The sequence below is a fragment of the Miscanthus floridulus genome, chromosome 6 (genome assembly GCF_019320115.1).
Source record: "Miscanthus floridulus cultivar M001 chromosome 6, ASM1932011v1, whole genome shotgun sequence".
NCBI lineage: Eukaryota > Viridiplantae > Streptophyta > Magnoliopsida > Poales > Poaceae > Miscanthus > Miscanthus floridulus.
This window is the reverse complement of record NC_089585.1, coordinates 131,660,610-131,674,417: the sequence shown is the minus strand read 5'-3', so window position 1 is coordinate 131,674,417 and position 13,808 is coordinate 131,660,610. Positions and strand designations below refer to the sequence as shown.

Genomic DNA, 13,808 nt, shown 5'->3' with positions numbered 1-13,808 from the left:
ACCTAGGTTAAGGTCTTAGGGAAATTTGCAAAACAAGTTCTCGAGTTGAAAATTTTAAAATCACGCATGAAATGATAAACAAACCCTGTGCGACCTACCTTTAGTGGTTGAGAGAAATCAAATAAATATCTAAGTTAATTTACTTAGTGCGTAAAAATGCTAATGAAAATCCTAACAAAAAATAGGATAAATAATTTTAATTGTTTGGCACAAAAAACAATTTCTATAAAAAAATATATAACTTGTATTTCATACTTAAATAAAAATTGAAGTACAAGTTTAGTAGATAGAAATGTCTTTAACTTTTGGAAAATAAATGTTGTTAACTAGTGTTCTTGGGAGCTCAAAAAAATCAAATCTGAAATTAAAATCAGACCTTTTCATTGAATCGGCAAGAAGTTGAACTTGTGATTAAAGTGCCATTTTTGACAAATTATATTGAGCAAAATAATTAAATAGTGCTTAAATATTTTGTTCCTATGGTTGAGGATAAAGTATGGACTATTGCATGAAGTATTTGTTGGTTGAAGTTAACAAGGTTTAGACCTATTAAAAATTGCGACAAAAGAGTTAATGACTACTTAGCCCCAACTGAAACCCTTAACTTTTCTAAGTATGGAAGGGTAGTAGACAATGTTATTTTGGCATTTAAATTCTAACTAAAATGTTTAAACACTAGATCCATATTTTTGTACCGTTGGTTGCTTCTAAGTAAGCACTTGAGCATGGTGTTGGTCGAAGTTGTGTTAGATGTCACGTTGCCTGCTCTAAATTTGCCCAAACCTCCTTAGAACGTGCTATGAACCATGATTTGGTGCTCGATTCATGAACCGATGTTCAGCATAACGAGCTCATGTTGGCACCTCCTTATCTCCCTCTCTGGTTGCTCTCTGGACGTGAGGTTTGCTTCTCTAGTTGGGTGTTAGTATCGGCTTTAGGTTAGTGGAATTGGTTGAACTCCGGTCGTGTTGATCAGCGGCCTTTGCTTCGCTTTAAACACATGCATGTCATCAGTTGTTGTCACTCGGCCTAAGTCCATGGTCACCGTGCGCACGCGAGCGCTGCTGGCGCTGAGCTCAAGCCATGGCCGGGCTGTTGCCGCTGGATAGCTCACGTGCCCGGTCGGTGCCGCGCGGCGTCCCTAGCCGGTCTCAGCTGGATATGGCCTGGCTTCCACTGCTGCTTCGTGAGCACACCACGCTCGAGTGGCTGGCCACCGTGCCACGTGCAGGGTTGAACTAAGGTTGTGACTGTCGTCGCTCGACCAACATGGTGCTCGCCCCACCGCCTGATTCAACTACCGCGTTGAGCCTCTAGGCATGTGCCACTGCTGTCGCGTCTAGGTCGACTGACCCCGGTCATAGTGGCGATGGTGATGCCTCTCTGCCTCACTTTGCCTCCGCCAGCCGACGCTGGTGAGCGCCGATTGGGTCCTGCCACTACATTTCAAGCGCTTTGCGCCAAGCCTCCATGTCTCGTCATCTGGGTGCACGTGCTGGTGCTACCACCATCGATCGGAACTGCCCCGTCTTAACCTGCTCAGGCTCACTTGTGTGCCCTCTCCACGACCGCACCATGTGCAGGGCCACCGCTCCTTCTTCCCTCCTAGCGTCAGCGGGCTTCACCACATAAATCCTCACTCCAGTGGGTAGCTTAGGAAGTTAGCTAGCCATCTCTTTCCCCTTAAGCCTGGTCGAGCACTACTGACTGACAATTTGGCATTTTGCTCATCGCCGATCATGTGCGCCATTAAGCCGGTAGGCTTGGGGGTAAGGCCCATAGGGTTGATAGCAGTTCAATTGCTCATAACCTCGAACTCACCTTGACTACCTCTATCCGGTGCTCGTGCTATTTTGGCCAGGGCACTCATCTGTGGTATGGTGACACGTCGGTGTCCACCTCAGGACGTTGCTGTCGTGCCTAGGCGCACATGGCCAGACCACCTCGGCCCTCCCCTGCTTCGACCATCGCCATAGCGTGCACCACGGTGAGCTACTAATGCTTCTCCGCTATCTCTGCCCGTCTGAGGGGGCGTAGGCTCGCTGGAACGCTTGTGCCGCCATGGTAGTTGGTCCACTAATGTGAGCAATGCATTAGCAGTCACCGTCTAACTTCTAATCGCCGCCCTGGGTTTCGTCTTGGCTTCAAGATGCTCGTTGGCCTGCTTGTTTGACCAGTGCCTCGCTCCATTATCCGGCGTAGGTGTGCAGTATCGGTCGGAGCCGTGCTGTCGTACGCAGGGTGTCGAGGACTGACTCAGTGAGCTGGTAAGGTTATTGAGAGTGCTCGATGCAAAACTTGTCTCTAGTGCAATAGTGCGCGGAGTCACCGTATAGTAATCTGATAAGCCGGGGATGTTTTTGCTAAATGCGCGAGTACGCTCGCATAGCGGGCCAGTTGGGCTAGCCTGCTGGCCACGCCCCGCGCGGGCCATAGCGGGTGGCTAGGCTGAATTGGTGGCCAGTCTTTCCCTTTTTCCTAAAGCATTTTCTAATTTAGTTTCTAAGGCAAACTTGTAAATTCAATATAAATTTGTGTAGTGGTCCAAAAATTGTAAAACTAATTTTGTTAGGTTCCTAAAATCATGATCTATCTGCTACTATATCTTGTTCACATAGTTTTATAGTATTTTTAGGAGTTATCTAATTAAATTGAGATGCTTAATATTATTAAAATATAAACTTATAGGAATTTTTATGATTAATCAGTGCTAGTGCTAATTCTAGAAATTTCACATTAACTTCCTAATATTTATGAGGTGCTCACTGTAATTTTTGTATCTCCATAATAATTAGTTTGCTAAGATAGCTAATGAGTCCTAGTTCGAATATATATTAAATCAATGAAATGAAGTAAAAGAAACACCTTGAGGTTGTAGAACTAAAACATTTTTCCAGGAAACGACACCTTATTCGACAACGTGGATATGTAGCCTAGTACGTTAGTCATAAAGCTAGCTTGTTAGCTTGAGAGGCGTTAACGTATTTTAAGAGTTGTGGTTGCCATTGGTTAATTACGTTTCTGCGTTGCATCCACATGTATAATAGGAACAATGACGGCTTTCGGAGTCATCTGGAGTAGTAGAAAGGATGGTGCCTTAATGATCGGGTCACCACGATGGAATGCTATTTTTTTGTTATATCGTACCTAGGCAAGCCTCGGTGCATAACCCCTATTGTTCTGCACTTTATTTTTATGCTTGTGCATTAAGTTTTAAGGAGTTGAATGAAAACCACTTGCATATATATCCTTATCCTATGAGTCCTACTAGTATGTCAGGATCGTATAGATTACTATGTTATAGGATCCGATAGAAGTCGAGTGATTAACTATCACTCGCGAGAGATGGGAAATATATTATTGTTGTTATTATATTACTCTCACATGGAACATACATGGAGTATAATTGAAGACCGATGAAAGGTCCTAATGGCTAGAGGGGGGGTGAATAGCCTAATAAAATTTCTACAACAACACTTAATAAAGTGGTTAGACAATTATGAGGCGAAGCGAGTGTTGCGCTAGCCTACTTAAAATGCAAGCCACCTACCACAATTCTAGTTTAGATAGTGTCAATTCACACAATAGCAAAGACACTATTCTATGTTAGTGTGCTCTCAAAGACTAACTAAAGAGCCACACCAACCAACCAAGCAAGCTCACACAACTAGCTACACTAAAGAGCTTGTCAACTAGTTTGCGATAAAGTAAAGAGAGTAATTAGGATAGTTATACCGCCGTGTAGATGAAGTACCAATCAATTACAAAGATGAATAACAATGATGACCAATCACCTCGGAATCAATGATGAACACAATGATTTTTACCGAGGTTCACTTGCTTACCGGCAAGCTAGTCCTCGTTGTGGCGATTCACTCACTTGGAGGTTCACGCGCTAATTGGCTTCACACGCCAAACCCTCAATAGGGTGCCGCACAACCAACACAAGATGAGGATCACACAAGCCACGAGCAATCCACTAGAGTACCTTTTGGTGCTTCGCCGGGGAAAGGTCAAGAACCCCTCACAATCACCACGATCAGAGCCGGAGACAATCACCACCTCCGCTCGACGATCCTCGCTGCTTCAAGCCGTCTAGGTGGCGGCAACTACCAAGAGTAACAAGCGAAACCCACAGCGAAACACGATCACTAAGTGCCTCTAGATGCAATCACTCAAGCAATGCACTTGGATCACTCCCAATCTCACTATGATGATGAATCAATGATGTAGATGAGTGGAAGGGCTTTGGCTTAGCTCACAAGGTTGCTATGTCAATGAAAATGGCCAAAGATGTGTGAGCCACAGCCGGCCATGGGGCTATAAATAGAGCCCCAATCAAATAGAGCCGTTATACCCCTTCACTGGGCAAAACACGCTCTGACCGGACGCTCCGGTCATACTGACCGGACGCTGGCCCTCAGTGTCCAGTCGCCCGATGGACGCCACGCATCACCAGCTTCAAACGTTGTTCGTCAGATTCCAACGGCTACGAAGCTGACCGGACGCTCCGGTCAAAACTGACCGGACGCTGAAGCCCCAGCGTCCGGTCGTTTCCAGTAAGCTCCCCAAGGCATGTTTTTCCGACCGGACGCGTCCGGTCCACCTTGACCGGACGCGGCCAGCATCCGGTGCTCAACCCTAGCCTACTGTGCCGTCTGACAGCTCGACCGGACGCAGCCTCTCAGCGTCCGGTCGCTGAGTGACCCAGCGTCCGGTCAGTAGACCAACGCCAGCATCATTTTGACCACTGTTCGCCTAAACGGTCGTTTAGCCCGTTTAAACACCGTGTAAACGCTACACGGTGGTGCGCTGTTTCCGTTTAATCACCCGTTTACCCCGTTTAATTGGTCGTTTAGCCCGTTTAATGGGACGTTTTGCCCGAATAATGGCTAAACGGTAGATGACCGACTGTTTACCGTTTAGCGTTTAGGAAAACACTGATTTTGACCAACTCTATTTCAATTCTAACTTCTTCACCCTTGCTCAAATATGCCAACCACCAAGAATTTTGCATCCGGCGCAATAGAAAATAGACATTTCATTTTTCTAAAAGCGCTGAATCCCGCCTCGCAAGCTCGGCGGGAGGGAGAGAGGGACCCAAACCCATCTCAACCCTGCAAACACCTTGTGCACATGAGTTAGCATATTTTCACAAATGTTATCAAGGGTGTTAGCACTTCACTAGATCCTAAATGCATATGCAATGAGTTAGAGCATCTAGTGGTACTTTGATAACCGCATTCCTATACGAGTTTCACCCCTCTTAATAGTACGGCTATCAAACCTAAATGTGATCACACTCTCTAAGTGTCTTGATCACCAAAACAAAATAGCTCCTATGGTTTATACCTTTGCCTTGAGCTTTTTGTTTTTCTCTTTCTTCATTTCAAGTTTAAGCCCTTGATCATCGCCATTGCCATCACCATTGTCATGCTATGATCTTCATTAGCTTCTCTACTTGAAGTGTGCTACCTATGTCATGATCACTTGATAAACTAGGTTAGCACTTAGGGTTTCATTAATTCACCAAAACCAAACTAGAGCTTTCAACCGAGCGGAATAGAACTTTGGATTTGGACTTGGTTAGGCATTCAAGCGAGGCTCGGATTGCACATGTTCCGCCTGTGTCGATTGAGGATCGTCCATTGCTTTGGATGGTAGTCAGGCCACAGACTTATTATCCTGAGCACATACTTGCTTATGGGAGCGGGGAGACTTATTGTTCTATTGTCATGGGTTTCGACTCTTTCCGGACAGACTTTTAGGGGTGGGTATTAGGTGGAGGTCTAAACACCATACTGAGACCGGGTCTCAGGTGTTGGAGGCTTAGAGTCCAAGTTTGGATGGGAACATGGACCCCTTGACAGGAGTGGAACGGGTTGGTCTTGTTTGTGCCTGGGGTATAAGCGAGGCGTGTGTTTCGGGGTACCCAACTGGGATACATTGATTCGCGGATCATCGTTTCTTTTGAGACAGTACGACTTGGCTATGGTCTAGCACCGTAGTAAGAACTAGAACATGGAAGGTGATAAAATGGTTCTGATTGCTTACCACATGCTTGAAAGTAGCATAGGTGCTTACCTAGAATGAATAGCTAATTAACTAAAAAAACTGGTAAAAACTCTGAATATAAGGATGCACTATTAGTAACGCTTCATGCAAATGTAATTAACTAGCAAGTCAAAATAAGCTTTGCATATCCTTGAAGTCTTTTATTTTTCTCCTGTCGGGTAAGTATTGCTTAGTACAATCGAGTACTCAGGGTTTTATCCCCCTGTTGTAGGTGACAGGTGGATGTTGGTAGAGCTGACCTTGTGTGTGGAAACCTCCTGGTGGGCTCAGCGGGAGTTTTCTTATGTTGCGGGCATCGAGTTTTAATTACGACCTTCACGAATAAAGTTTTGGAAAGAAAAGCTTATGATTTGCTATCCTCACATGTATATAATTATGACTCATGCTTAACGTTTAATAGCTTACAAGTAAACTTAATTTTCGCTGAAACTCTGATCACGTGTTTTATTCCACTGTCGTAATTATCTTGTTTATCATTCTAATGATGTAATAAAGTGATGTAAAGAAATGACTAAGAATATTATAAGTTTTATCCTCTCATTTATGATCCTAACGAAAAATGTGGATTTTCGAGTTCTCCCTTTGGGTGTGCTCGACAGAACAACGTGGTTTAATGTACTCTCTTAGATACTTAGAGTCTAATGGAAGACAAGTACTTTGTAGAGGGTATTAGATCAAGCGGTTCTGCCATAGGAACCCATACGTCTTATAATTGAACTTCATACTAATACTATACTCAATTTGTTCTAACTTATATGAGCATATAGATATAGATTATGGGATGATAAATTATGTAAGTCATGGATTATTTGTTAGAATATAGAAGGATAAAGAGTTCAAAGATTTATAGTATTATATTTGTTATTTATTATTTTTATTTGAAAGAAAAATGGGAGAAAAAAGAGAAAGAAAAAGTCACGTACATACCTTAGGGAGAAGTGGAGACGGAAAAAAGGAAAAAGAATCGGAAAAGGCCGACGGCAACGTCTTTCGTTAATAAAAAGCAGACAGGGAATTTTTTTTAATTTTTTTTAGCTGATGGCTGAGATCAGAGTCACTATGATTATAGGTTGGATGACAATCTAAAATGGCCAGAAATTTTATCTCTTTATTATTAGGTATAGAGGTAGTATAGATAAAAAACTGAACCCTTTTTCAATCACTATACTACTACTACCTTATGGCAATTCACAATTTCACACACGCAAAATTTCATGACGAACAATTACAAATGTAGTATTATGCAGTCAGATCCCTTTACAAACACTGCCAAGTGAATCGTAAATTTGATTGGATGTTCTCTCATTGTCGCAGTATATAACAGTCCTATCAGATGTTATCTTCACCAAAGCATCTCCAGGACTAGTAATCAGAACAGAACATTCACTAGCAGTGGAGCTATCATCTGCAGCAAATGAACATACCATCCCCTTCTCTTGCAATGCTGACAGCAAGCGACCTGGGTCAATAGTGCCACAGTGTAGCAAGTGACGCTTTGATTGATCTGATTGCTTTTCTGCAGAAGCAAGCTGGTACCGTCCACTGCTTACAAGCAGCTTTGTTCTCAATCTTGCCACTGCAGTGGTTTCGTTCAGTTGCCTAGGCTGCAATCTGAAGGCAACATCAGTTGCAAGATGCACCTCAAAATCTTCGCGTAAATTTGGGAGCTCGATGGTCTTGCCCTTGGAGTAATAGAGGAATGACCATGGCACCTCCTTTATTGAACACAGTGACTTAAGACTTTCAGGAAGCTGCATAATAAAGTGGGCCATAAGGAAAGGATTGACAACTTAAGGTAGCTGGAAACAAGGACTGTCATACCATTACAAACTTCGGTTTGAGCACTCCCAGTAATGGATCAATATTTCCCACCCTGTTATCAAGAAAGTTGTCTTTTTTTCAACGTATAATCTACGATATCAGAAACACAACCTTTTGAAGTTATAACGTACCTTACGCCAGAAAGGAAAGAACATTCAAGGACTTGAATTGCCAAGGGCATGAAAGGCTTAAGACTCAACTCAGCATCATTTCCTTGCTGCAAGCAAAGATTTATGCAGTTTAGCAACAGAGCAACAGCAATCAGTAATAGGTAGATGTTAGACTCAGCAAAGGGCGGACATTTTTTTACCTCCACAACAAGAAGGCACCGTTTGTCTGCATGCCAGCGACGAAGCAAATGGACAGCTGGGCCAAGCCTAAGGCTCCAGTGTGGACAGAGCACAATACAAGGCTCCTTCCATGCTGCCCTGTCAATAGTATAGTGTTGTCACACAGCAGAACCAAAATATGACAGAAAACAGCAACCCAAGTACAAGTGAGTTCAAATGGATACAGGATACATAAGATGCATGCCCCATAAATTGTGCTAAATTAAAATTATAAGAAAAAAGCCTTTAGTGATCATTTATAAGAAGAGTAGCAAAGATGAGAAAAGAATTCCAAGCATGTCCTTAGTCTTTCTATGTATTAGCTGTAAATCATATGTTATCAAATTCTTACAGTAAGCCCTTTGAGTGTAAATGCGGGAACACAAATAATTTGCCCTCCTTCAAAAGCTCGACATGGCCAAACAATGCCTCACCAGCAAATAGCTGCAACATAACCAGCAATGAAGTGAGGCCATTTAACTCTAAAATTTCAAGACAAAGAGTCAAGGTTAGTCAAAGTGAACAACCTTTTCTTGACGTGACTTGCATAGCCATTCAGGCAAGGCATTGGTAAAAGCAAATATTTCTTCTGCTGTTTCAGAAATCACAAATATGGGTACCTGACTCAGACAAAAAAAAAAATGAGCCAAAAACAGGGGGGAATAATCTAAGAAAAGGTGCTGTTACTAGTTAGCTACAGAACCTTAGCACTATATTCACATTTCATGGGATAGAAAGAATATAAGGGGTAGGCAAGCTGTACTATGTCAGATACTCAAATAGTCCATTCCTTATCAGTTAATAACTTAAGATACCTGAACCATATGCATAGTTAAACATCCCTAAATGCTAACAATTTTTCAGGCAGTTGATGGCAAATTAGGCATTGACATCTTGCATGACCACGTTAGGAAAAAAAAAATCATACCATAAGCATTGCCTCGAGAGCAGAGGTTCACATGTTAAATTAATTAAGCGCGACAATAATATTATTGCAATCTCAAAATCCACTATATTATTCCAAGGCCACAATTACCTTCATGCTGGAAGAATGTAGCATTTCTGATATAAGCTCCAAAAGTAAAAGAATAACACCAAGGCGGCCAATTGGTATTAGAACAGAGCCTCCAGATTTTACTGCATCAAAAATACATGAGCATATAAAGCTGATTCTCTCAATCTCCTCTGTGATATCATCCTTGTTGCACATGAATGGCATCTTTTCATCTGCATCAGCACCGTCATCCCTGCAAGGTTTCGAGTTTAACACTTCATCCCAAAGAAGCATTGAAATTTATAATTACACACGTATTTCATGTACAGCCTACCTCAACACTGAGTAGCGACATAGTGAAGAGTCTGTTTCATCCATTGGATGCTCATTCAGTTTCTCATTATCCTCATCCATGTCATTCAAGGATGAGAAATCCGAAAACAAAATCACATCATTTTCCTTCAGAGAGCTGTAATCAAAATCTAATGCATGAGCTGACACAAATACTGAACTTGGTAGGTAGGTAACGCTAGCTCTTGGACCTTTTATTGCCCAGGTAGAATTGCCAAGTTCAAGGCCCGAACTAGAAGCTTTCAGCATAAATATGCCATTGAAGCAAACCTCCTCTCCATATTTAACAGGCTGTACTTTGTGCATGCATTCTTCTATGTTTCCTGGACTGCCAAGTAAATGTAATTCAATTAAATCAAGAGAAACCATGACGACAAAGCAGTGATATAGAATTAGTGATGGCATCATTACAGTGAATCTCCATACAGTCATTCTTTTCTAATCCAATATAAATTCTTTGTGGAAGTAAACAGCTACATTACAACAAAAATAGTAGCAACATGCGTATCACTAAGTTGAGAAAACCAGAACCAAGATTAAGATATTTGAGTATTTGATAAGCCACAGATCCAATGATGAATATTTAAGTAAAAATAAGTTCACTTTTTAAAGGCCAATATTGAAAGTTAGAACAGGTATGCACTATATCTTAAGCTTTCAGACATATAGATTGCCCTGCGGGAAGACTGGAAGAGAATCCACAGATGTGCAAGCCAGAAGGCTCGTGATTCTGTAACGGACCTGTATAGAGGCACCAGAGAATTCGAATCATATTCCCTGCCTTCAATCACTGCCTTCTGCAACATTGACATGAGTTCATTGAGTTCCTCCCCTTCCATCCACTTGGGTGATGCATCCGTATCTGGCCCATAGTACCTCACAAACTCACGGTGCATCTCCACCAGCTCCTCCATCATTAGCTTTCCGATCCTTGCTGCTACCTCTGTCACATATACCTACCCATACAGAACAAGCAAAGACTCCAAAATGGTTAGGTCTCATCTCATAAAACATTTTACAGTGAGCAAAATGGTTAGGTCTCATCTCCAAAATGGTTCATCTCATAAAACATTTTTCAGTGAGCAAAATGGTTAGGTTTCTATCCCTTTCATTCATAAAGGAGAAACATGTTCCCATTGTTATTTTATGAAAAACATAAGTTCAAATGTTCCCAGTAATATATTTCACTTTTTGCCTTGCTGCCTACTGCCAATGAAAGTTATATGTCTGCAAAGTGGAGTAAAGGCAAATGATTATGCACATTGTATTCCTGCAGGATTAAGTTCTTTTTTAGTTATATTGTTACACAACTCAATAGCTAATAGCTTATACTAACACTGCGCTTTAAACATACAGCATCTCTTACAAAACTGTAAAAACCAGAAAATTGAAGAATACTACCCAAACAATCAAGCTGAAACCTACTACTAGTATGCTACAGAGAAAGAAGCAGAAGCAGGGGAAGCACCTTGGTGTCGGCGAATCCAGGGAGCCCGGTGAGGAAGGGGAGTCCAAGCATCCCCGTAGCGGAAGACACGAGCACGGCATCCACGCCGCCTGCTTTCGCGGCCGCTGGCAACCAGTAGCGCGGCACCGCGCGGATGAGGCATGCCGCGTCACCGGCGAGGGGCACCGGGGCGAAGGCCGCGAGGGCGGAGAGGTCGATGGGGCAGTCGAGGAGGAAGCGGAACCCCTCCAGCTCCAGGAGATGGCTCGCCGGCGAGTGGTAGCTGCCGCCGCCGCTGGCGGACAAGCAGGTCTGCGAGGAGGCGCGCGTTAGGGTCAGAGTCCGAAGGTTTCACCTGGGACTGAGAGGAGTGTGCTTGGTGCTTACCAGCTTCATGGCGGCTTCTGCGCTCGGTGCGCCTGACTGGGCCCCTCAGCGGCTCAGGGCGGCAGCGTAGCCGGTGGGCGGTGGCGGTGGCGGTGGCGGTGGCGGCGAGCGGCAACGCATTGGTCGTGGCCAGTGGTGTGGGGGTGAACTGGCGAAGGGCCGAAGGCGGCGCGCTGCGCGTGGACGAGGCGAGGCGAACGGGTTCCTCCGTTTGAAGGCACGTGACTTCCGGGTGGATTGGGCCGGAATCCCGGCACTAGCATAGCCTTGTGATATTATTTTTGAGCCCAAGAGTAGGCGCGGTGAAGGCCCATGATAGTTCATGGTTGCGCTTCAGAAGAGGTCGGAGCCTGGCAGCACTACCGCCGCCGCCGCCATGCTCCGCCTCCAAAAACACATCTCCCTTCGTCTGCACATCTCCTTCCCCTCTATCGCTCCGCCTCCCTCATACAGCTCTCCCTCCAGCGCGCTCTCTTCTCCACCGCCGCCGCGACCTACTCCTCTCCGGGCCACTTCGCCGCCGATGACTACCTCGTCTCGACCTGCGGCCTCACCCGGGAGCAAGCCGCGAACGCCGCCAAGTGTATCTCCCACTGGAAATCGTCCTCCAACGCCGACGCCGTGCTGTCCTTCCTCACCGGCCCGGCGCTCGGCCTCTCCAAGGCCGAGATCCAGCTGCTCGTGGCCAAAGACCCGCGCATCCTCAGCTGCAGCGTCGACAACACCCTGCGGGTCCGCGTGGACCGCTTCCGCAGCTACGGCTTCTCCGCCGCGCAGATCAGCAACTTCGTCCGCGTGGCCCCCTGCTCCTTCCGCACCTTCAACATCGACGAAAAGCTCGGCTTCTGGATGCCCTTCCTCGGCTCGCCCGACAGGTTCCTCCGCATTGTCAGGCATAACTTCTACCTCGTCACCTCCGACCTCGACAAGGTGGTGAAGACCAACATCCGGCTGCTCCAGGAGTGCGGTCTATCTGTCCAGGAGATTGGCAACCTGTGCGTGGCCAACCCGAGGCTGCTCACCGGCAACCTGGACAGAACCAGGGCCATCCTTGTGCGTGCCGATGAGATGGCGTGCCCCTCAACACGCTTTTGTTCAGGCAGGCTGTGACCGCCGTGTCGGGCGTCGGCCCGGAGACCATGGCCTCTAAGCTCAAGATGATGGCCAAGATTCTCGGGTGCTCAGACGCTGAGGTTGCCAGAATGGTGCAGAGGAACCCGTTGGTGCTGAGGCGCTCCAGGGAGAGAATTCAGCGCACCTGTGAGTTCCTGACCAATGTGGTCGGCGTCGATACCAAGTACATTCAGGGCAGGCCAACAATCCTGATGTACAGTCTGGAACGCCGGCTGGTGCCCCGGCATTACGTGATGAAGGTGCTCCAGGACAAAGGATTGATCCGGAAAGATCAGAGCTTCTACACGATGGTCACGGTTGGTGATAACGTGTTCTGCTCCAGGTATGTACATCCTCAGAAGGATGTTCTTCATAGCCTTGCCGATGCATATGCGTCTGCTTGCAATGGTAAAATAGCCATCTGAGGCGCGCTATGAAATGATTCCAGCAAAATGGCTATATGGGCAGCAACTGCAGTTGCATCCTGCATGTCATTCTTAACACATTCAGATACCCTGATGTGTACTCTGCAAGACTGTAGCTCTGTACTTGGCTCATAGCTTCAGAATTGCAGAAACTCAGTAGAACTTATGAATGACCAAAGCACGATCTGTTAAATTCATATACCTTGCTTTGGATTCTGATGTTGAATTCAACTCATGCTACTGGTACGCAGAATGATATGGTTCGGTTCATAAATTTATCTCAGTTTCTGTCATGGTTCTGTTTTTGTGGTGAGCATCAATGAACTATGGATCCGTGAGCATTTTCTCAGCCAGTTATCGGATTTTTAAGTTATAGATGTAATCACAAATGACTGCCTCAAGTGTTGCCTTTCCTCTTGCTATATGTTGCATGCATTTGATCGCTTTCTTAAAGCAAAACAGCTCATGATGGTTTCTGTTAGTAATTAGTGTACCTCTTAAATATAGATCAGGGGTAAACATCTTACTTAGATGTAGAAATTGGTTTCTCTACTTCGTCTTGGCGCAGTTGCGCCGCAGCCGCATGGACGCCGGTGTCGTGGGAGCTCGGCGCGGTGGAGTCCAGCGTAGTGGTGGCGATGCAAAGGCGACGGTGATGCGAGGTGCCTATGTCTGGTGGTGACGGCGAAGTCAGTGGGTCTTCCCATCGCTGACAGCACTCTCTTTAGATCGGATTAGGTTTAGCTGTTGGTGGGTCACGGCGGCTCCGGTCAACCTCGTAGTTAGAGCCCTGATCCCCACCTCTCTTTATAGTGCTGTGTGATAGGGGCCCACCAACCATATTAGGGTTGGGCGCCCCCGATCAA

The 13,808-nt window shown here is 45.2% G+C and overlaps 1 protein-coding gene and 1 pseudogene across 1 annotated transcript; one reads left to right on the top strand and one right to left on the bottom strand.

Moving 5' to 3' along the window:
• Positions 1–7,182: 7,182 nt before the first annotated feature.
• On the bottom strand, positions 7,183–11,568 carry LOC136459652 (uncharacterized). Its single transcript, XM_066459494.1, has 11 exons — positions 11,405–11,568; positions 11,039–11,329; positions 10,312–10,526; positions 9,554–9,898; positions 9,262–9,472; positions 8,753–8,845; positions 8,578–8,669; positions 8,207–8,324; positions 8,028–8,113; positions 7,897–7,948; positions 7,183–7,826 (listed from the first exon to the last, which is right to left on the bottom strand). The coding sequence occupies exons 1-11, from the start codon at positions 11,411–11,413 to the stop codon at positions 7,323–7,325; spliced, it is 2,016 nt and encodes a 671-aa protein (XP_066315591.1). The 5' UTR covers positions 11,414–11,568; the 3' UTR covers positions 7,183–7,322.
• Positions 11,569–11,780: 212 nt separating this feature from the next.
• On the top strand, positions 11,781–13,719 carry LOC136459651 (transcription termination factor MTERF2, chloroplastic-like; annotated as a pseudogene).
• The last annotated feature ends 89 nt before the right edge of the window (positions 13,720–13,808 follow it).

Coding starts and splice junctions, on each gene's coding strand:
- LOC136459652 (XM_066459494.1), bottom strand. Junction 8,325..8,577: donor TTACACTCAAAGGGCTTACT/GTAAGAATTTGA, acceptor TACTATTGACAG/GGCAGCATGGAAGGAGCCTT. Junction 8,114..8,206: donor GGTGCCTTCTTGTTGTGGAG/GTAAAAAAATGT, acceptor CTTTGCTTGCAG/CAAGGAAATGATGCTGAGTT.